Source organism: Mus musculus, chromosome 15 (genome assembly GCF_000001635.26).
Source record: "Mus musculus strain C57BL/6J chromosome 15, GRCm38.p6 C57BL/6J".
NCBI lineage: Eukaryota > Metazoa > Chordata > Mammalia > Rodentia > Muridae > Mus > Mus musculus.
Window position 1 is genome coordinate 73,211,161 of NC_000081.6, and position 24,683 is coordinate 73,235,843.

Genomic DNA, 24,683 nt, shown 5'->3' on the forward strand with positions numbered 1-24,683 from the left:
GAGAAGCAATTAAGCACCCCATACTCCCAAGTCATTCACAAGGGGAACAACCCACGGAATTTACAACCAAGAATTATCCAATCTTAGGGAAAGCTACCACGGCACCGCTGAGTGATCACACACTTAGCATCAATGCTAAACATCTCTGCTGGTTCTAAGCTGCCTTCACACATCAACAGCAAAGTGCTCTTTTCATGATGATAATGCAGACCCAGAAGCATCTGCTTTAGGCAGACACCATTTCCTTGCATAAAGCTACTCATGTTCTAGTGGCAGAGAAGTGACCTCCTGCCAGTTCTATGCTGCCAGCTGGGTAAACCAAGGCTGGCAGGGCTTGGCTCAAGTAGCAATGAGGATGAGCATATGAAGCCTCAGATGTAAACATGTACCTAGGTCCTGTGCAGAGGCATGCCACAGGTACTACCTACTGTATCCTGAGTGCTGAGGGCAGAATGACACAGAGCTCCTAGGAAAGGCTGAGTAGTGTTTCAAAATTCAAGTCATGTGTGTGTATTTTACAAAGATTAAACTGTATAACAACTATCAATTATAGGTCTGTTATGGCCCTCAGGCTACACGAGATTTCTGGATGCCTTGGCCATGCACAGTGGAACAGACAGTTATGTCTAATTTCACTGCAAACTTGGTTATGTACCAGTCTCTGAAAACTACAAGTACTCTTCTTGGCATTTGTCAGTCATGAGAGGTGACAAACAAAGCAAGTGTGCCCTCCCACAGGGCTAGCCACATGGTAGTCCAGAGTCACATGCAGAGAACTGGATGTGATAAAGCGAGCCAGACAGACACACAGATATGATGTGCTTACCCTCCACGGCTATTGTCGAACAGAAGGTGAGGAAAAGTTAAAGGAATTTATCAGAGAAAGGGAAAAAAGAAAAACAATATTAATAAGGCAGCAGAAAACTCCTATATAACACATGAGCAGAACATCTGGGCACTAGCTACAAGCCTGCTGTGTGCTCTCTGCTCACTGGCTGTCACAAGTGCCTGTGCCTGCTACTGGCTCTTTGCACAGCACATTACCAGAGCTCTGCCATGCAACAGTTGTTCCCATGAGATAAATGAGGGCAGCATGCAAAGCCTGTGAGCGGCAATGGGCAGTCGTGCAAGTCTAGAGAGCAAGGCTCTTTGTGAGCGAGGAGAAGGGCATGTGCAATCAGTAACCTTCCATCTGACTCTAGGAGATTAGGGAGAAGCCACTCCACCCTCAGTCACTGCACATGGTCTCTCAGCCTTTGAGTCCTTGAATCTTAGGTAGCATTAGCCACACTGTCTGAGACAGACTCATGGCTAGGGGCTATGTCTAAAGACCTTAGAAGCTTATTTTTAACTCTCCTTCTCACATATTTGTTGTTCTTTTGTATGTATATGTTTTAAAATCTTTCAAAGACAGGATTCATTATGTGGCCCAGGATAGTCTCAAAACTCCTGATCCATCTGCCTCGGTATCTCAAAACGCTGGGGTTATTGGTGTAAATCAGGCTGGCATTTTTTGTTCTGCAACTGGGTGGCTTTGGTGTTTTACCTCCTCAGTTCAATCCCTAGCTATCTTATTATGAATAGACTGGCATGGGAAATTCGACAGCCTGCTACCTACACACCTGTATAAAAGCCACCATGCCACCGTAAGCCCCAGAGAGTCTTGAGTTTAGAGGTGCAAACACCCAGAGATTTCCTGCACACTGATGATCATAATCTGTCTCTCCACAGGCACGTGTTTAAACCAGCACAGAAAGGAGCATTACATCAAGATATGAAATAACTGTGTTTAGTTCCAGTAGGCCAATGCAAACTTAGTTTAAGCTGAAAGCTTTTTCTTCTTTTGCATGCTACCCTTTGATCACCCAGTCATAGGAAAGCACTGTCACGATGCCTCTAGGACCGTTCATAGTGACATACCGTAAGCAGGGCTTGGTGGGAGAAACATCTATTATCAATTTTTAATTGTCCAGAGTTTTGATTACTTAGAAACTCCTGGGCTGGGAATTAAAAACCAGCCCCCCTCCCCTTGCCGTCCCCCAGAGACAGCCAATTCCCACTCTACTTAAAACCCAGAGAAGGAAAAAAATAAGACATGTGAGCTCAGTGCCTGCCTTACGAGAGCATAGGAAACAACAGAACTATGCAAAGAAAACCGGAGACTATGTCTGTCTAAATGGTATTTGGGTGAATGACCTGAGTTACACATACTCAAGGCAAGCATTCTTACATCAAAAATATTGTTAACAATATAAAAAACTCAGTATTGTTTTCTTGTTTTTAGGATGGGTTTAACTACCTGTACTAATCAGATAATGAAAAAAGATATATACATGAACTTTACCTAGATGAAGTAAGTCTATTTCACTCATAAGACTTCTCCTCATGCAGTACCATATAGTAAGGCATCCTCAGGTATAATTCATGATGTTACTCTCATCATGAACTACAGAGTAAGAGGGAGTGTCAGGATTTCAGAACAACTGTTCATTATAACACAAGACAGTTCAAAGGTTTGCTCTTGTGGCTTTTGAGAACAGTTCACTGCTCTAACTTTTCTTTTTTCTTTCAAATTTAAAGACACAATATTAGGAAGAGTTTTGTCTTTGCCTGTTTCTTCTCTAAGAATACCCAGTGTTGCCAACAGAGTTAATGAGAAGCTACCTAGATTGATGGAGCTGACAACAGCTTGTAGGTGTTTGTTGGCAGGGTACCCTCGTCCAACTGCATTTACTCACCATAACTTGTTGTATGCTATTCTGTGTCACAGTGAATCCTGCTGCTCTTGTTACCTTATGAACGCACATGGCAATGATGCCTCTGAGCCGCAGACCAACCTGCACCGAGCATGGTGAAGCTGTGTGCTCTGAGATGACATCATACCACTCTCGAGGCCACTCTCAGTGTACAGTCCAGGGTCCTTGGACAATGGCATTCTGCTTCAACCACTGGCTCAAAGTGACCATGAATAAACGGCTACACTTGAGTGAACCATAGTTATCTAATATAAAAAAGGGGACCCCTACCAACCTTGTGAGGCTGATGGCAAGGATAAAACATAAGGAACTCTGTCACTACAAGTAGCAGAGGCAGCACTAAATAAATATCCAGCCTCATCAGATTTAAGATGCCGTCCATTACACCCTGCACTATTGTTTTTTAAAAGACAGAGTCATGTTACAGAGCCCAGGCTGGCCTCGAACTCTATCTTCATGTTTGTTTGTTTGTTTGTTTGTTTGTTTCTTTTTTTTTTTTTAAAGATTTATTTTATATGTAAGTACACTGTAGCTGTCTTCAGACACTCCAGAAGAGGGCGTCAGATCTTGTTACAGATGGTTGTGAGCCACCATGTGGTTGCTGGGATTTGAACTCCGGACCTTCGGAAGAGCAGTCGGGTACTCTTACTCACTGAGCCATCTCACCAGCCCTCTTTCTTTCTTTTAAAGATTTATTTATTATTATAAATAAGTGCACTGTAGCTGTCTTCAGATGCACCAGAAGAGGGCATCAGATCTCATTATGGATGGTTGTGAGCCACCATGTGGTTGCTGGGATTTGAACTCAGGATCTTTAGAAGAGCAGTCGGTGCTCTTAACCACTGAGCCATCTCTGCAGCCCGTGTTTGTTTCTTGAGTGCTACATCAATGATGCCTCATTTTGTATATCTGCATGACTGCACTCATATGCATAGAAGTCAAAGGTCAATCTAGCTGTGGCTCCTCAGGTCCCATCCATTTTGTTTTGAGACAGTTGGACCCCTTTTTAGCTCTGGCTGGCCTGGAACTCACTTTGTAGACTAGGCTGTAATCAGAGATCTGCTGCCTCTGACTCCAGAGTACTGGAATTAAAGGTGCGTGCCACCATGCCCATCTATCTTGTTTTAGACAGTGTCTTGTATTGGGACCTAAGGTTTGCTGATTGTGCTGGTGTAGATGGCCAGTGAGGCCCAAGGATCTGACCGTTTCTGCTTCCCCACTACTGAGATTTTGGACATGTGCTACCATACCTAATTTTCTGACATGGGTTCTGAAGACTGATCCTCATGGTTGTGTAGTAAGCACATTACTAAATAACCTACCCCTCACTAAAAAAGCAAAGCAAACAAACAAAAAAAAACCCAAACCAAAAACTTAAACCACTAAGAAACAAATTCCACCTGCATTCTAGAGTTACTAGAATGAAAAATACTGTGTAACAGATTGAAGAATAGGACACAAGGAGAGGTATCCTGCCATTCTGAGTGGGAAATAAAGCGGTCCCAGCTTTAAGTACTGGACAGGGGTGAGGGTGTCAGGGGAGGTGGATACTTCCTTTCTGTCCTTGGGACAAAGGGATACAGGAGAGTTAGACAGTGACACAACCCTGGGGAGAAATACTGAGAAATCCCTCCAAGAGGAAGCTTGCTGGAATGTGTAAGTCAAATGCTGCCCTTAGGTTGAGGAAGGCTCCAGCATGATCACAACTGTGAGCTGAGAAAAATACACTTTCTACAAAGCCACATTTATAAGTGTGTGCAGATGACAGTGAGCCCACACATATCCCCAGCATCCTGGCTACATGTTTAAAACAAGAAGCATCTCGTTGATTCCTATCTGACTAGGGGATGAAAGTCCCTCAAGCCTAGCATGCTTACAGAGTCCATTCAGGAAAGAGTACAATCAACACTTTTCTGAATCTTAAGAGCTTTGGAACACAGGATGCTAAATCCAGGGTTTTCCCACAGTCTTGTTGTCAGCATCTCTAACCACAACATGAGCTGAGGACTCAGTGACTCTACTAACAGGGAACAGACCACATTGCACAGGCACAGATACCCACCTTGACACCCTCATTGTAGCTGTCTGCAGGGCTGCTGATGCTGGACAGGTTGCTTAGGTGGCCAGGTGCTCCAGGGCGAGGAGGTTTCTTTGGTGGAGCTGCAGGATCTGGAAAATCAAAAGGGTTCCATTGCACATTAGTGAGCAGACTTTAAGGCCCACCCAGCCCCATCACTACTAGCATTGGTACAACATACAGGAGGCTCATGCTCTAAGAAGGAGCTTCTGTAAGTTCAGCTTTCTAGTTCTCTAGGTACAGATCTAATGTGGTGAACACCACACTGAGTGCAGAGGAAACCTGTGAACATAACAAGGCACTCCATTTAAATCCTACCCCTGCCAAATCACAGGGACTTCCTCACTTACCTGGCTTCCCCACAGGCTGATAGATGTGTTGGTTTCCAGTCTGTGGAAGAAGAAAAGTTCAGTCTACTGCTCTGTGCCAGATAGCACAGCCCACCTCCCCTTTCCCTATTCTTCTTCATCTTGAGGTCTCTGCTGGAGTCTCCAGATGCCTCACAGCCTCAGGTGGGTGTCGTTAGGAAAGTAACCAATGCATCTGAGTGTGCTGCTAGTCTATGTCAACTTGACACACAAACTACAGTTATCTGAATGGACAAAACCTCAACTGAGGAGATGCCTCCAGAAGATCCAACTGCAAGCAATTTTCTTAATTAGACTGATGGGGAAGGGCCCAGTCTGTTTCCTGGGTCAGTGATCCTGAGTTCTATAAGAAAGCAGGCTGAACAAGCCAAAGGAAGAAAGCCTGCAAGCAGCACTCCTCAATGGCCATTGCATGCTTTCAGGTTCTTGCCCTGTTTTGAGTTTCTGTCCTGACTTCCTTCGATGATGAACAGAAATATCAGTGCAAGCCAAATGAACCCTTTCCTCCCCAACTTGCTTTTTGATCATGGTGCTTTGTCGCTACAAATAGAAACCCTAATTAAGACATAAAATACCCTGGAATTGAACACAGTGGTCTCAAGTTCTCACAGCTCACAGGACTTCATAGTGTGTGCTCATTCTGCTGGCTGCTTGGGATCCACCTCTCTTCTAGCTTATCACTTAGATCATGGTAAGGATATAGTCAGAACAATTATAGTAAGAGACCACCTGGTCATACTGGTTACTATATATCCCAGAGGCACTAGTCATTGGCCCTGAGGCACTGTGTTGTGAGGAACCAGTGTTACCTAAGCCATTGCACAGGCCAGTCAGGAAATCCAATTCACAGACAGTCCTGAATCTTTTTTTGCTGGGGGTATAGAGTCAGGGTTTCTGGCTGTCCTGAAACTTGCTCTGTAGACCAGGCTATCCTTGAACTCAAGAAATCCACTACCCTGCTGTACTGGCTAATTTTGTGTCAACTTGACACAGCTGGCGTTATCACAGAGAAAGGAGCTTCAGTTGAGGAAATGCCTCCATGAGCTCCAACTGTAAGGCATTTTCTCAATTAGTGATCAAGGGGGAAAGGCCCCTTGTGGGTGGTGCCATCTCTGGGCTGGTAGTCTTGGGTTCTATAAGAGAGCAGGCTGAGCAAGCCAGGGGAGGCAAGCCAGTAAAGAACATCCCTCCATGGCCTCTGCATCAGCTCCTGCTTTCTGACCTGCTTGAGTTCCAGTCCTGCATCCTTTGGTGACCAACAGCAGTATGAAAATGTAAGCCGAATAAACCCTTTCCTCCCCAACTTGCTTCTTGGTCATGATGTTTGTGCAGGAATAGAAACCCTGACTAAGACAAATTGGTACCAGAAGTGGGGTATTCCTGTGACAACCTGACCATGTTTTGGGGAGGACTGTGGAAGGACTTTGGAACTTTGGGCTTAAAGATCCATCCGTTGTTAAGAGCTCTGTCGGATGTTGTGTAGGAGCTTGGAAGATAATGTTGAGAACAGTGCAGAAGATGGAGGTCTGGTTTGTGAAATTTCAGAGGGAAAATTAAAGACTCTTTTCAGGGCCATTGCTGTTTTGAATGTGAAGATTCTGTAGTTCTGGTTAGCTGGGGCTGAAGAATCAGCTGTGATTAACAAGATACCAGAACTACCAAAGCAAAAACTTTGTATTACTGGGACTATTGATGCTGGTTAGCTGGAGCTAAGAAATTAGCGGTGATTAAGAAGAGACCAGCATCATTGAGGTGACATCTTCTGGGAAGTGTTTTCTGAAAGCACAAAGAGGCTGTGTTCCAGAGATGGCCAAGGTTGTACTCCTGCTGCAGCAGGACTTGGTAATATGTAAGGGTCACCCAGGTGGTACTGGTTTTGAAGGCATGAAGGGGTCACGCAAAGCAGCTGAGGCTCGGCACTGTGAGAGGCCATGGAAGGCCATTGGTGAAGGTGCAGCCTCAGTTGCAATTGAAGGCCCAGGACTGAAGGGGTCATGCAGTGTTTTGGAGATGCCAGTACCATGAGATGACCACCAAGAGCAGCAGCAGCAGTGGAGTACAGGCATCTGGAGCCTAGAGGATGACGCATGTGCTACAAAGGGCCTGGCTGGAGAAGTGACCCAAGCCCTTGGAGGAGCCCAGAAGATCATGAGTTGGATCCCAGACATTGGACGGTTGGAGATTGACTTTTGTTTTTGATTGTGACTGTGCTCTGATATTTTCCCTCTTGAAGGAAGAAACTAGTTTAGTGGAGCCCACAGTTAAGAGACTTTTAATTGTAAAAAGACTTTGGATTTTAAAAGAGATTTATATTTTAAAGAGATTGAAAATTTAAGAATATGTAAAGACTGTGGGACGTTTAAACCTGCTAAGTCCATGCTAGCACCACCTGGCTAAGTCCAAGGATGGATTAAAAGGCAGTTCTACACAGGACAAGCCCTTCTTTACCTGTACTGCCTAAAACTGGGTAAATGTTTATCTGTGATAGCAGAGTCTTTCTATGTATCTAGGCTTGTTTTCCATTTTTTTCCCCCGACACAGGGTTTCTCTGTGTAGCTCTGGCTGTCCTGGAACTTACTCTGTAGACCAGGCTGGCCTAGAACTCAGAAATCTGCCTGCCTCTGCCTCCCAATTGCCAGGATTAAAGGTGTGCGCCACCACTGCCCAGCTAGTCTAGGCTGTTTTAAACTTGATCCTATCTCTACCTCTCAAGACCTAGGATAATAGGTACATGCAACTGTAGCCGACCTTTGCTATGTTGTGGGTTCTTTTCCTCACCCTTTATTCACCAGTTTCACCCCCTATCACTAGATAAGAGAGAAAGAAGGATAGTGGGGACAGAGACATCCCTGAATCCAATTAATTCTGTTTCTCTTTTTAAATATGAGTATGCTGTAGCTGTCTTCAGACACATCAGAAGAAGGCATCTGATCCCATTACAGATGGTTGTGAGCCATCATGTGGTTGCTGGAAATTGAACTCAGGACCTCTGGAAGAGCAGTCAGTGCTCTTAACTGCTGAGCCATCTCTCCAGCCCCAAAGTTGAAGCTCTTATTACGCTATATATACACATATGTATGTATACACCCACACATACATCTACACATACATGTATAGTGCTTTATTTTTAACTGGAATGAGCACTTCTTTAAAATACTGGAGCTACAAGACTATTTCATGGCTAGGGACATATCACAGTTGGTAGCATAATTCCCCAGTAACGTATCAGCCATGGTGGTACATACCTATAATCCTAACACTTGGTATCTAAGGTCATTCTTGGCTATACAGCTAGTCTGAGGCAAGTTTAGGATAGGTTAGAGAGATGCTCTCTCAAAAACCAAACCAAACCAAAAGACAACAACTACTACTACTTCTACTCAAGATTAATCTCTGCCCTGCCGTGCCCTCAAAACTATTTCACAATTACAGCTGTTTAACATGCTACTTACCTTGATTAAAAAAAAAAATCATTGATTGAATATCTAAATGACTTAAATTGTTAGTGTAGTTGTTTGACTGCACACCTCCCTGCTGGGCAGGGATGTCTAAACATGTGAGCCCCATCAGGTGGCACTGTTTGGGGAAGGTTTAGGCCTTGTTGAAAGAAGAGTGTTACTGGAAGCAATCTCCACCTGTCAATATGCTGCCCTATCATCATGGACTCTACACTCTGCAACCATAAACCCTAAATAAATGTTTTCCTCTATAAATTGCCTTGGTCATGGTGTTTTAACACAAGAAAAAGTAACTAATATGGCTGGCTTTTAGATTCTGCTATGTAGCCCATGCCGGGTAGGAAACCCTAAACTTAACTGATCCTCCAGCCTCAGCATCTTTTTTTTTTTTTTTAAAGTAAGGATTAAAAAGTTTTGGGGCTGGTGAGATGGCTCAGTGGGTAAGAGCACCCGACTGCTCTTCCGAAGGTCCGGAGTTCAAATCCCAGCAACCACATGGTGGCTCACAACCATCCGTAATTGAGATCTGACTCCCTCTTCTGGAGTGTCTGAAGACAGCTACAGTGTACTTACATATAATCAATAAATAAATCTTTAAAAAAAAAAGTTTTAAAGTAGCCAGGCGGTGGTGGTGCACGCCTTTAATCCCAGCACTTGGGAGGCAGAGGCAGGCTGATTTCTGAGTTCGAGGCCAGCCTGGTCTACAGAGTGAGTTCCAGGACAGCCAGGGCTACACAGAGAAACCCTGTCTTGAAAAACCAAAGGAAAAAAAAAAGTTTTAAAGTATGTGTGTCCAAGTGTATATGAGACTACAGGTATCAGGTATGTGTCACCCACTATACCTGGGGGGAAAAAAACACCTCTCTCTTTTTTTTCTTTTTTAAAGATAGATTTACTTATTTAATGTCTATGAGTACATTGTAGCTGTCTTCAGATACACCAGAAGAGGGCATCAGATCCCATTACAGATGGTTGTGAGCCACCATGTGGTCACTGGAGATTGAACTCAGAACCTCTGGAAGAACAGCCAGTGTTTCTAATCAGCCCAGCAAAACCCTTTAATTTTTAGTGTTTCTGGGGAACCAACCCAGGACCTCCTGCATGAAAAGCAGTGTACACTCTATCACCCCTCAGGGAACAAGGTATGAAGAATGGCTCTCCAAGAACTTGCTTTGCATGGTGCTTTTTACTCCACATGCCATCCACTTACTAAATGTTAGGACAATTACTGAGCCCCCCTGTTCTACTCTTGCTGTGGGTACAAAAGAGATCTTTGCCCTACGTGGATGACAGTGAAGTGAAAAGAGATGGTGGACACATGGAGCACACATGGAGGAAATCCAGCACATTGTATGAGAGGCACCCCTAAACATGGCCAAGGTGAGCAGACCTTTAACAACAGTGTCTGTGGGCTGGGCTGTACTCATAGGCCCAACAGTAAAACACACACACAGTATGAAAGTATCTGTTCTCAGAGCATTCTGGATCATCTAACAAGGTACACATGTGTAGAATAGAACTATAGGCAGTTGCATGGATTCTGTTTTAAGGGCTAGCTGTTTAAAGACAGTTTAGGTATTTCTGCCCTAAAAACCAGAAGAAAGACATCTTGCTTGAACAAGTTTTAAATGACTATGAGAAAAGTTGTAATTGTGCCCAGCATTGTGTCATCCTGGGACTTGGAAGCAGGAGGTAGTTTAAGTCCATCTTTAACAACTAATGTAGCTGTTACTCTAATTCTTACTAGACAGAGTACAGCTTCACTGCTAAAAATCTGTTATCAGTAACAGGACAGTGATCTGCATCTATGAAAATCTGGAACATGGCATATTTTGACAGTCTTAGATAACTTTCTTGTGTTTTACAGAAAGGTCATTCTATTCCATATCATGAATGTCAGCATGCCTTGATGTCTTTCAATAAAATGTGGGAGGCTCCAATATAGAATTTGGGACCAACTCTGGGGACAGTGCAGGCAGGTGCTTACCGGACCCTGAAAACTCCCGTCTTCCCTGTCGATGCTGCCTCGAGAGAGCCTCACATCAGGTTTCTGAAGATCAAAACAAAGGCCAAAATAATTTCATTAATATGTGTATGTTACTGACATATTCACCCTCTACAGCAGCAGCTTCCGGCTGGTCTTCTCGCCTGTACCCAACATCATCTCAGTGTCACTGTGACACTGCTCCCAAGTGGCAACCACTTCTTGGATCTGTGATGGTAAGCCCACCATTGTTTCTTTCGGTGTTGGTAATGTAACTGAGGCTCATGAACATGTGAGACATGTGCTCTACCACTGAGCTTATGGTTAGCCCACAGTGTCAATCTTTAGGTGATCTTAAATGATTTCTATCTGAATTCTGTAAATATTAATAACTCTAATTACATATTTATTTAGTGTGTATGTGTGAGTGTACATGTGCATATGCACATACTGTGGTGTGTGAGAGGAGGTCAGGATAGCCTGAGAGAGTTGGTTTTCTTCCTAAACCACGTGGGTCTCAGGGATCAAGCTCAGCTCCTTATCAACTGCTTTTATCCACTGAGCCATTTTGTGTGCCCCTTCTTAATTTTCTGGTTAGGGCCCTACATTTTTTTTTTTTTTTTTTTCCTGTTCAGAGCCATGTGGACTGGTCAGAGCGGCTTCTTATGGCTGGAAGGAGATCTGCTGTGCAGTTTGGGGTCTTGCACTGTTTTCATTTGTTGCTTCCACCTGTGGGGCATTGAATCAGGATTGAGGGATGCAGCAACAAACAGCTTAAAATCTGGCCAAATAGGAAATTTTGGACAGTACTATGAATAGAACTAGTCAACTTCCAGGTAACAGAGTCTATGTGCTCACAGTAGGGAAGAGTGTAGCTCACAAACGCTGCCCAGTTCACCACAAGGGGACATCATGGATGTCTTCATAGAAACTTGGATAGACATTTTTTTTTTTTTTTTTTTTTTTAGGATGCCAGAGTTTATAAGGCAGCCTGGGCCAGTCAGACAGCTCAAGGCTCATGTTGCCAGAAAATGCAGAGAGCTTTCTCCCTGGAAGCCTGTAAGGGAGGGGGAAGGGATTGCCACAGTAGGCTATTCTCTGGCAGGCAGCCCTTTGCTACTATTCCCTAGTTCCCTCATTGGTTTTCCTTCATTCGGACTGAGTGGGTCCTCTGTGAGAGGAACAGAGTAGGCTTTATGTAGTCAGGGCTTCCACATTTAAACTATAAAAAGTCCCCTTTTTAGTACAATTCTGTTCGTACAGTAATAAGAAGCCTAGTCACTATTTTTAAGCAGTGCTCAGAGGAAAACAAGGCTTCTCATCAGACTGCAGCTCCAGCAGCCCTGGCTGCTAGCACTCTGGCAAAGGAGTCCAGTAGCAATTACAGTAGGGATTCACATGCACAGGGCATCTGAGTAAGGCCACAATCTTGAGCTGGGGAAAAGAGAGGGGACACGGCAGAACAAGGAGCATTTGCTGTCAAGAGGGCATGTGACCTCAGGCAGGATCTGTTGTCCTCAAAATTATCCTGTGCAGGACCATGATCTGACAAGAGACCTCTGACCCACCCAAGCAATTGGTAAATGATTCAGTGGATGACAGTAGCCGCAAACAGCAGCTACTTCCAAACCTAGTAGGAGTTCTGGAGACCTAAGTCTTCCAAGAACAGTTACTGTGATCTAGTGGAAAATAATTCAAACAGTACTATAAATAGAATTGGTCAACTTTGAGGTAATAGACTCTGTCTGCTCATAGTAGGGAAGAATGCAGCCCACAAATGCTGCCCAGTTTGCCCAGTGACACAGTGGATGTCTTTAGAAGCTTCTACAGAAACTTGGACAGGATTTCTTTCTTTCTTTTTTTTTTTTTTTAAAGATTTATTTATTTATTATATATAAGTACACTATAGCTGTCTTCAGACACACCAGAAGAGGGAGTCAGATCTCGTTACGGATGGTTGTGAGCCACCATGTGGTTGCTGGGATTTGAACTCCGGACCTTTGGAAGAGCAGTCGGGTGCTCTTACTCACTGAGCCATCTCACCAGCCCAGGATTTCTTTTTAAGATGCCAGAGCTTATATGGTGGCCTGGGTCAGTGAGATAGCTCAACAGTGAGAGGGCTTGTGATAAACCTGAATCTGAGTTTGCACCCCCCCCCCCGCGCCCCCAAGTTCCACTATGGAAGGAGAACCAACTTTTCTATGTATATACAGTGCACATACACATGAAAACATTTCAAAGAAATAACAAGATTGGGCTTGTATATTTCACTAGAAATGTCATTTTTCTATTGATTTTTTACTTCATGGGAGGATTGATCTCTAGTGGTCTACACACTTGATAAGACCCTCCTTTTCTGCAGACATACTACTCTGAGAGAAACATACTACATTCAGGCTGCTGGAACCTTGCCGATCCAACAGAGGGCAGCTCCAGTAATGTCTTTTAGCATAGTCTCTTTAAAGTCGCTACAAACTCTCGCTAGTGCCTCTGGTTCAGCAGTCGCAGGTATTCAGGGATTGGACAGATGAAATGTGCTCCAAGAAGATAACATGGCTATGGTGCAGGAGCCCACAGGCATGTGCAGATGAAAGCAGATGGGAAGGGCCTTCTGTAGACACACAGTTCTCTCCTACTCAAACATCACCACACTCTTCCACTCTCACATGCATTTCTGCTTATGGGCAGGTGCATACACCCAATGGCCTCCCAAAGGGTATCTGTGCCCAGACACATGACAATCTGTCAAGAGCAATCTGACAAGAAAATGCATGAAAGAAGCTCTGTTTACTGACTCCAGTGCCCAGCACTTTCTATGCTAAACATAGGGCCTGGTTGGAATGAAATGGGCACAGACTGATTCCAGGATACCTCAGTTTAGCAGGGACAACACATAGAAAGAGTGACAGCATTTCAGAGAACATTACATTGTGATTTAAACAGGCCAGTAGAGCTTGCTTGTCACTCATCTAACAGCCTCTCTCCACCACCCACTTGTAGCTTAAGAGGGAAGCCCTCAGGCTTGTCTGCTTCCACTTGGTGCTCTTCTGTGCTACCCATCTCCTTCCAGGCTACACATGGAAATGAATGCAATTGCAGACAGCACTCTGAAGACAGCGAGTGGCAGGAGATACTTTGGTGTTTTGTTTTGTTTTTTTTAAACCAGATTAGGATGGGACAGTGTCCACTCTGTGCCCCACCCTGTATGTTCACCCTGGGGCTCTGCACCTGTTCTTTGAATCTCCTCTTCGGATTCTTTTCAAAGCACTTAACTTCTCCTCTCCTTCTCTGTCTACTGCTTCATTAGTTTGTCTCTTTCTCCTCACTGCACCTGGCTTACTGATATGCAGTTACTCATCAGTATATGCTGAGAGTGGATGGGCCTGTGAAGAGCCTGACATAATCAGTGAAGGTGTGAGGATGGCAGCACTCAGAACCAAGAGGATCTGGTCTCAGTGAATGTGGGAGAAAGTAAAAAAGCAGCACCGCCTCGGCTTTCCACGGCTGAGTGTATAAGGGAAATGACATGAAAACCACAGAGAAAGGTAACGGAGTTAGCTCAGAATCTGGCAACTTTGATGTGCTGAGAGAACAGCTAAGAGGAGTGGGGAGGGGGAAAATGGGGGCAAGGGGAGGAGAATGTTTTGAAAACACCAGCACTAGGATATCACTACTCAGTGAGTGTAAATCAAAATTCTGAATGAATTAGTACAAAAGCCCAACCCAGGAGCTGTAAGCATGTAGGGATGTTGCAGAAGGCAATCAAGCCTCTAAGATGCTTCCACTGGACTTGGTAAGCCTTTCCAAAGCTTCTACATATGAGTAGAATGTTTAATATATACAATCATGTTTCACGGAGAACATACTTTTAAATAAAAGCAGGCAAAGAACAAAAGGCACAAGCAGGCAATTCTTTAGGAGAAAAACATATAGGGTAACAAGAACTGAAAACGAATAAAGAAAAGAAAACACAAGCTTTGGGATTGGGTCTCACATTATAGCTCCAGTTGGCCAGGAATAGCAACATGGCCTCACCCTGCTAAGTACTAGGATTATAGGTGTGTGACTTTTTTTCCCTTCCCTATACTGGGGGCTAGACCCAGCATTTTACACATGCCAGTCAAGCACTTACCACTGAGATGCAGCCCCAATCCAATTTTAAAACAAACAAACAAACAAACAAACAAACAAACAAACACAAACAAACAGGGTGACAGGCAAAGGCCTGTGATCTCAGTTAATCTGAGGGAGAAGGGTTACAACCTTAGGATCCTAAGTTACACACTGAGTAAATAGAAGGCTAGCTTGGACAATTTAGTGAGACCTTGTAACAGCAGCAGCTAAAGGCCTAACTAACAATAGAGTGTACCACACAAAAATGCACAGTGTGGCAGCTCAGTGCCAAGGAGGAACTAAGACAGTTGAGGCTCTATATAGACAGCCGGCACTTTATTCAGGCAGTTAAAGCAGGTACCTCCTCAGAGATCACAGAACTATACAGGATAAGTTAGAATTGAATTGTGAAGCTATCCCACTTCAGCAGGCCTTGCTGCTACATACAGAGGGAGACGCTTTAAGGCAGACATTATAGTCAGGGGTCTGGGCATGCGTTACTTAGTTCTGCACATGGGCTATGCACACACACTTGGAGCTACCTGGAGGCTGGAGACATCCTGCACAGAGCATGAGTTAGACTTTACCAAAAGTTACCATGTATTTCAGGATGAGGTGCAGTGTATGAAAATAATCTCAAAGAAAGAGTAAGCCTGTAGAATACAGGCACCTCTGAGCCTTCTGATGAGAATTCCCCAACTCCCACAGAGACCAGCTTGGGTCACATCTGGCTAAACTAGTCCCATGACCCCACATCAATACCCACGCTCTTCCCACTGCCTGGAATGTATTTCCTGTGCCTGTTTGCTGTGCAAATTCCAGCTTTTCTTTTAAGACTGAGTTCACACACTGTCCAGACTCTCGTGTCTGCCCAGCACCACAGGAAGCACAGAAACTCGTTTTCTTTTGACCCTGTTGACAGGTTAGCCTGGTGTCAACACAAACCTCTACTTACTGGAGCCATAGTAGCACACCTGCACTGAGACCCATTAGCAAGTCAAATAATTTCATTTTTTAAAATGCAAACAAATGTGAGTATATGGTAGGGAGGCTTTCTGGATAAAAAAAAAAAAGCTTAAGACATAAGACAAGCAACAATTGGTGTATTCTTAAATTCATTTCCAAATTGAGCACCCACATTAAGAAAATTAAATCACAACTAATACTGTTAAATTATTATTTTGTGGCATGACTTACAGGAAACTTTTTCTCTAAAGGGATATAAAGTGCAAATCCATGTGATGAGGGGCCTGACAGCTCAGCACAGTAAACCCCAGCTCCACAAAGAACCCCAGTGCTGACACGCCTACTGATCTGCATCTGCACCTCACCTCTGTGAGGAGACACAAGTCTTACTCCCAAAATCTAAGCTTGCATTTTTTAAGTTTAAATGCATGTGATATAGCAGTAAAATCTGACTGAATAGAAGACATTTTAACTTTGTTATTATCTTATCTTACTATTATTATTATTTTATCTTTATTTCTCTGTAAATGTATTTATATTTTGTGTAGAAATATTATTGGTTGACTCTGGGAGTTTAATGGAGAATTATAGAATAATAAGTGTGTCATACACTAGTTTTCTAGTTAAAAGGAATCACAATGAATTCTGAGGCACACATGGCCCCTAAGAATTAGACAAAAGGAGCCGGGTGGTGGTAGCGCACGCCTTTAATCCCAGCACTCGGGAGGCAGAGGCAGGCGGATTTCTGAGTTCGAGGCCAGCCTGGTCTACAAAGTGAGTGCCAGGACAGCCAAGGCTACACAGAGAAACCCTGTCTCGAAAAACCAAAAAAAAAAAAAAAAGAATTAGACAAAAGGATTCAGAATATGTCCTAACTGTACAGGGTGGCTGGCTATGAAAATTGAATAACTTTATACAGGAACATTATATAGAAAATGTCAATATTGTCATTGTTTACTATCCTATTACTTGATGTTAACTTTGATAAGACCATGTGTTAAGAGATGGTGCACTATCCTGAAGGGGCAGAGACTTGAAATGTGGACTATGTGCACATCTCAGGCTGAAATAGAAATAAGATACTGAGGGCTGATAATATGGCTCAGCAAGTAAAGGTACTTGCCTCCAACCCGTATTACTTGAGGACATTCCCTGGTGGCATGATTCCTCCAAATTGTACTCTGACCTCCACATGCATGCCAGGGCACACTGGAGTCCCTTTCTCACAAATAAATGTAATAATAATAATAATAAAGCAAACACTGAGAAACAGAGCCTCTCCAATGTGATCTACTTCCTGGCTCCCATGAATGCACTGTTGGCTATTCTCAGAGTTGACCCCAGAACTTACCCGGGAGTACAACTGAATGTTCTGCCTGTTAAAGCATGCTCCATCATCCTGAAAGCAAAAACTTTCAATGTTTTCACTTCAGTTGAAAGAGAACAGCCTTTGCACTCAAACTTGTGGAGTGTGCTTTAACCTGTACAGGTCAGTGTTAGAACAATTAGCTAGGATGAACAAGGCTCTGGGTTCAATTGTCAAGATAGTGCAGACACACCCCTTCTCAAAAAAGAAAGCTATTTATTTATAATGAATAAAGCTAGAATCAAACCCTGATGAAGTCTGCAGAGTACAGTTTGAAAACATTGCCTTACAATACCATCACAGGTTGACTGAAATGCTTCCTGCCACAGACTTCAAAGAAAATAGGACCCGAATTGGTTCCTGTCTTCTCTGTATTTTGTCTCTTAGCACAAAATGTAACACTAAGGTGGTGTCTTAGGGTTTCTATTTATATGATAAAACACCATGACCAAAAGCAACTTGGTGAAGAAAGATTGTAACTTTTGGGTCAGGCTCTAGAACTGAGGGAATTAGGACAGGAACGGTGGAAACAGGACCTGAGACATGGAGGAATGCTATCTGTTCCCTATGAACTGCTCAGCCTGCTTCCTTATACCACCCAAGACCACCTGCTCAGGGATGGCGCTGCTCCAAGTAAGCTGGGTCCACCCACATCAATTATTATTAAGAAAATGCACCACAGAGTTGTCTACAGGCAAATTTTATGGAGATGTTTTCTCAACTGAGAGTCCTTCTTTCCAAATAACTCTAGCCTGTGTCAAGTTGATATAAAACCAATCAATCCAAATGACATTGATGAGTAACGACTCAGTCAAAGCATGAGGAGTCAGGTTTGTATTCTCCAGATAAAATGACTAAGAAAGAATTTATGGAAGCAGCAGGAAGCCTGATTCTTTCTAGCCACATTTTTTTCCCCAAGGGCTGTAGGGCAGGAGGACAAAGTCTCAAAGGCCCCAATACTGAGGCATGGACACAGCACCAAGGATTAGACAGAGAGCTCTCTTGTCAGCAAGAGTTTCTTGAAAGACCATTCTTTTTGTGTTTTGTTTGTTTGTTTTTTTTGGTTTTTCAAGACAGGGTTTTTCTGTATAGTCCTGGCTGTCCTGGAGCTCACTTTGTAGACCAGGCTGGCCTTGAACTCAGAAATCCGCCTGCCTCTGCCTCCGGGATTAAAGGCGTGTGCCACCACGCCCAGCTTTTGAAAGACCATTCTTATTAAGGTCCAGATGCATCTGTCAGACACTGAAGCGGGGGTGGGGGGTGGGGGGGGGGTGGGGGGGGTGGGGGGGGTGGGGGAGGTAGGCTAGGACTCAGCCATGTGAGCACATGGCTACAACAAGGCTGAGATGCACTGTTTTACCTTTACACTAGCACTGAAGTTCTGTGAAAACAACATAATAATAATAACAAAAAATAACAGTGAGATCTGAGCCATTATATACTACAAAAGTTTAGAAACAGATTCCTAAAATATCATCAAAAACAACAAAGAGCCCATTTCGGCAAGTGCTTCTGACCAGATGTAAGGAAAGCCCCTTGCTTTAGGAATGGAGCTCTGCAGTAGTGCATGAGGTGGGTCTGGATGGGGCCGAGTGCTCTGCAGAGTAGTTACCAGGAATCGCTCTTCCTTCTCCAGCCAGCGCTGGTCTTCTTCCATTTCCTGCTGCTGTCGGATTAGCCGCTCTTCCATCAGGTGAGGGGGAAGCACCTGTCCCATCCCTCGAAGGTCCAAAGCTGCCGAATCCTGGAAGGGACATTATTAACAGAACATTTAGTTTACTGGATCTGTTCCCATGTTCCTACTTGTGCTGTAGGTCTTCTCATACTCCAGCCACCTCTCTGAAGGCTGAGATTTACTGGTTTAATATTCATGTGTATATTCTAAGAAACAGTTCAATATACAAAAGAATGCAATAGCACTTAAGAGTAAAAATGGAAAAACAACTGGTTAGTAAGAAGAGCAAGCTGAAATATGACCTAAACAAGAGCCATATGTGGTTACACACATGTCAAAAGCCCTGGGAGGCTAAGGCAGGAAGAACAGGAGTTCAACGTCAGCCTGAACTATATCAGACTGTTTCACAAAAGCACAAGAGGGGCCAGTGAGATGGCTCAGTGAGTAAAGGAGCTTTCCTCCAAACTGGTGACCTGAGTTCAAAATCTAGAACCTATGTAAAGGTAGTAGAAGAGAATTAACTCCACAAAGTGGTTTTCTGACGTCCATAGTCATGGTATCATTGCCCCCATCTCCCAAAATAACAAGTAAATAAATTTTTACACATACAAGGACTGAGGATATAGCTAAGTTGTTGAAAGTACTAGTCTAGCAGCATGATTCCCTCTCTAGAATGTTATGGTAGTATAGATCTATAATCCAACACTCAGGAGGTACAAACAGGCAGATCAGTCATACTTGGCTTTATAAGGAGTTCAAGGTAGGAGTCAATCTCCAACAACAACAACAACACCCCACATTTACTTCAAGGAAAAAATACAAATAGACAATTACAAATAATTCTTTTAAATCTTATTTTATATGAATAAGCGTTTTGCCTGTATATATGTCTGTGTACCATTTGTTTATGGTGCCCAATGGAAGTCAGAAGAAGGAGTCAGATCCCCTGCGACTGAAGTTACAGACAATTGTTAGCTACCATGTAGGTGGTAAGAATCAAACCTGGATACTTTAGGATAGCAGCCAGTGCCCTTAACCGAGGAGCCATCTTTCTAGCCCCTAGTGTTTCTTAGTTTGACCAGGAAATTTGCACATAACACACACAGTTGAAAGAACATTAGTTGGGTGTGTGTGTGTGTGTGTGTGTGTGTGTGTGTGTGTGTGTGTATATATATATATATATATATATATATATATATATTAGCCTTATGCATATGCAAATTACACCCATCAGAGGGTTTATTTTTCAAACAAACTGAGTGAGACATGATTATGTCTGACATGATAATGTCCACTGGAATTCCTTTTTCCTTTTGGACAGTGCTAGGAAAGCTCTCTACTACAGAGTTACATCCCCAGTCTCTGGATTAAAAAACAAACTAGATGGGGCTGGAGAGATGGCTTAGCAGTTAAGAGCACCAACTGCTCTTCCCGAGGTCCTGAGTTCAATTCCCAGTAACCACATGGTGGCTCACAACCATCTGTAATGGGATCTGATGCCCTCTTCTGGTGTGTCTGAAGAGAGCAATGGTGTACTCATATATATAAAATAAATAAATAAAATAAACCCTAAAAAAAAAAAAAAAAAAAAAAAAAAAAAGAAAAAGAAATCTGTTAGAAAAAAGCAAGCTAGAAAAGATTGAGTAGATAGACATTACCATACATGCGGATGACGGTTAGAGTTGGTCCTCTCCTTCCACAGTGTTTATCGGGGGTCGACTCAGATTCTCAGGCTTGTTCTGATAAAAGCTTTTATGATAAGGCCTGGCTATGTAACTTGGTTGGCCTGAAAGTTTCAATCCTCCTGCCTCATCTGGAATTCTTGGTATGGACTGCTATAACTGGCTAAATGGGGTACCTAGATTTTACAATTAAATAATCACAACCAAACAATCTCAGAATTATAAAATAGCCAAGAACAACCCATTTACCTCCACACTGGGCTGCCACATGGACATCTCCTGAGGTCTGTGATTCCACAATTCTGTCTGGTCCAGAAGAGATGCCTGACCTTGGTAAATGCTGCCAGCCATGGCTGGGATTCCATGGGAACCCGGGTAGCCAGAGACCTGTGAGTGATTCAGGAGGCAATGTAAGCTTCTGATATAACAGAGCTTCTGCTATATCAAAAAACCAAACAACTTCTATTAAGGAAAACATGCATAGTAGGCAGAAAGGGCCCCAGATCCATGTCTGGTTCTCTGACTTGATAAAAAAGACCATGTAAATCATGGACACAACTGGAAACAAAATTATTTGAGTGGGTCCAATGTAATTACCAGAGTCCTCAAGTTCAGGGTGGAAGCAGAATACTGAGAATGGTCAGAGAGCCAACACTGTCAACTTTGAACTTGGAATAAACATGGAAGGTAACCAGGAGCTCAGGAATGCAGGTAGCTGATGTCATCCCCCCACCCCACCAAGGTTTTGTAGCCCTGGCTGTCCTGGAACTCACTCTGTAGATGAAGACTGTAGCAGAACTCAGAGACCCACCTGCCTCTGCCTCTCAAGTACTGGGACTAAAGGCATGCAGCACTATTGCACTGCTGAGTTTTGTTTTCTTTTTCTTTCTTTTTTTTTTTTTTGGTTTTTCAAGACAGGGTTTCTCTTTATAGCCCTGGCTGTCCTGGAACTCACTTTGTAGACCAGGCTGGCCTCGAACTCAGAAATACGCCTGCCTCTGCCTCTGCCTCCCGAGTGCTGGGATTAAAGGCATTCGCCACCACGCCCGGCCTTCTTTTTTTAAGATTAAAAGTAAATTACTTTTATTAATTTAAAGTTATGTGTGTGTTTTTCTCTAGGTATGTACATAAGAATGCAGATGCCCACACAGGTCAGAGGCATCAGATCCTCCTGGAGTTAAAGCTACAAGCAGTTGTGAGCCTGACACAGATGCTGGAAACTGAACTAGAGTCTTCTGTAAGAATCTCTCCAGTCCAGAAATGAGTTCTTAAAGAAACTTTCAGGAAAAGCAATTTTTGGCTTCTGCGTTAGATAATGAAGCTGAGCATATCCCAGGAGATAAGAAAAAAAGTAAGTTACTTCTGGGACTAGGGTGCTAGTTGTTGGTAAGGGCTGCCTCACAAGCATGAAGACCTAAGTTCGATTTCCCAAAACACATAAAAATGCAGGGCATGGTGACACACACTTGTAATGCCAGTAATGGGAAATCCCTGGGGCTTACTAGCCAGTCTATGCAAATCGGTGAACTCCAGGCCAATGAAAGGATGAGATGGATGGCATTCCTGAAGGTGACACTCAAGAGTTGTCCTTTCACCTCCATACAAATCTGCATACACATAAACAAGCATGCACATGAAAACACACACACACACACACACACACACACACACACACACACACACCCCTTAAACAGTTATTTTACTTTGGAATTTGCACACTATGTAAGTGCTCAGGGTGACTATTGCTGGATACAAAGGTAACAAGAGCACTGTACAGCTGCTTTATGTTTAGTTCCAGATTTTCCCTTTCCTAACTCAACACCATCCATCCCCTGAAGCAAGAACCACAGCAACCATGACGTATCTGTAGGGCATGGTGATGTAAGTGTGTAGTTCTAGCACTTGTAATCTATGGCAAGAGGCAAGAGTCTGAAGCCAGCCTTTCACAGTGAGGGCTCATCTCAAAAACAAACAAACAAGCAAACAAACAAAACAAAGCACAACCCTGCCAAACAGCAGAGCTGCATATGGTGGGCACATCCTGTAAGCCTGACACTTGTGAGGCAGAGGCAGGAGATCATAAGGATGAGACTAGCTTGATTTATGCAGTGAGTGATCATCTAGATTATGGTCATACACTTTAGATTCTGTTCTAAAAAATCCCAAACATGCCATGTGTGGTGATGTACACTTTTGATCTTAAAAGCACTTGGGAGGAAGAAGCAGGCAAATCTCTAGAGTGAAACATTATGAGTTCCAGGGCAGCCATTTCTACAAATTCCAAATAAACTCATTCTCAAACAAGAACAAAAACTGCAACAAAATTCCAAATGTTTTTCTCCAGTGAACAAGAGGCTGATAATGGTGGGAAAGGCCATGTCTTCTATATTTCTAACTGTGGCAACTAAACCAAAGAGAGAGAATGCTCAGAGGGACACGGTGACAAAACCCAGGCGCAGAAAGAAGCAGAGGGAAGGAAGTTCTTTTCAATTGAAAGAGCAGAACTAGGAACGTCATCACATGGTCTGAGGTGCCAGTTACTTACTTGGTGAGAGGAGATGAATGCACGGAGAAAACTACATTCCCAAATATCAATACATCCTTTGCCAAAGGCCTGTCACATTTAGTTCTCTGGGCATTGATAAATGCCCAACCTTCATTGTAAAATCCTACTGGATACAAGTGCTGCACATACAAGTGCATCTTTATATATTTTATGTGTATGTATGTGTGTGCAGGTGTTAGAGGAAGCCAGAAGAGGGGGTTGGATTCTCTGAAACTATAGTTACCAGCAGCTGGGAGCTGCCTGATGTGGATGCTGGAAGCCAAACCTGGGTCTTCTGCAAAAAGTGCTCTTAAATGCTGAGCTGTTTCTCCAGGACCTATACCTTTTTTTTTTTTTTTTAAATAAAAAGGAGTACATTATTAACAGAACTTTCAGAAATTTTACAAAAAATAAGTTCTGTGTAACTTACAGCAGTTTTCTAAATAACCCCCAGGGGCTTCCAAAGTAGTGAGATCAGACATTTTTAAAAACATGTCCTTGAGTGTGATTAGGTTTCCTGCATGCCTGTGAGAACATGCAGAACTGAGAGCTACCTCAGAAAGTGGGTGCTGCTGCTGCTGTCTAATTCGCCCTCAGGGTCAGTTGAGCACTGACTACAGGTAGGTAGGCCCTGGCTATTTTTCAGGGTGGCTGTGCTATATGCTAGACCTAGGTCTCTCATCAGTCAGAAGTGAGTTTGCCTACTTTAGCCTAACCACACACCTCTCACTGCTATGATCTGTGTCCTGGTCAGAGCTCCAGCCCTTTTGCTGAGCTGGAACAAACCTGATTGTGCACCCTCCAGGAGTGAAAGACTTCCCTTTTATGTTCTAAGTGCCCAGACAGTAGATGAATTAACTTGGGGACCCATTCTCCTTGTGAAGTAGTATCTCCCAGAACACAGGCCTAATCCATCAGTCCTAAACCAGTTCCTAGTGATGGGAATCTTCTTTGGCTCCATATGAGAATCAGTTTGTGGGGAACACCATGCTATATACAGAGCCCAAAACTTCCCCAGTACCCACTGTCCTAGACTACCGCAGACATATGGCCTTTTGTTTTCTAGTCACTGTCTACCTCCTCCCCTGCCACCCTAGTAGCAACAGCAAAGCACTTTTTTTTTCTATATTGGCCCAAGACTCTCAGTGACCCTATGGAATGTCCTCAGCAAACCTTGTCATGGGGAAAAAAACTGACCCCTCAAGCACACACCCCACTTTAATCTCATCAAACTCCATAAAAAGAAAAATACAAATATGCCTCTGCTGGCCAGGTAACAGGGATCAGAAGGGTAATAGCCTCGATGGCTAGGATGACACACAGATAGCTCCTAAAGAATGGCGCCATGGTGTGGGTGCTGGAGCTCATTAGTAATAGCCTATGCATTTCTAGCAGGAATTATAGTTCAAAGTTAGTGAATGTCTTTCCCTCGGCTAATATTCTCCTGGACAGCTGCTTCAAACCCAGCACTGCTCCTCACTCACCCATCTGTAGGGCATCTAGCTCATCTGCCTTCATTTACAGATGTCTGTCTTCAGTCAGCAGAAGGCATTGGACCTTGTTACAGATGGCTGTGAAACTCAGGACTCTGGAAGACCAGTCAGTCTTAACCGCTGAGCCATCTCGCTAGTCCCCTCCAATTTTTTTTTTTTTGTCTTCTATAAGAAGTAGAGTTCAGTATTAGCTCTGCCTA

The 24,683-nt window shown here is 43.5% G+C and overlaps 1 protein-coding gene across 38 annotated transcripts in view; it reads right to left on the bottom strand.

The window, feature by feature from the left end:
• The window catches only part of Ptk2 (PTK2 protein tyrosine kinase 2), a 218,719-nt gene that overhangs the window by 6,059 nt on the left and 187,977 nt on the right, over nt 1-24,683 (bottom strand). For 26 of the 38 annotated variants that reach the window (XM_030248328.1, XM_006520427.4, XM_006520430.2 and 23 more), the window contains 6 exons: nt 20,695-20,832; nt 18,701-18,832; nt 10,647-10,709; nt 5,184-5,223; nt 4,819-4,925; nt 827-835 (listed from right to left, as the gene is read on the bottom strand). In XM_030248328.1, coding sequence (XP_030104188.1) covers nt 827-835; nt 4,819-4,925; nt 5,184-5,223; nt 10,647-10,709; nt 18,701-18,832; nt 20,695-20,832 — 489 coding nt within the window. The remainder of the gene's footprint in view (nt 1-826; nt 836-4,818; nt 4,926-5,183; nt 5,224-10,646; nt 10,710-18,700; nt 18,833-20,694; nt 20,833-24,683) is intronic. The other 12 variants (XM_006520432.3, XM_030248326.1, XM_030248322.1 and 9 more) reach the window with 3 other exon arrangements.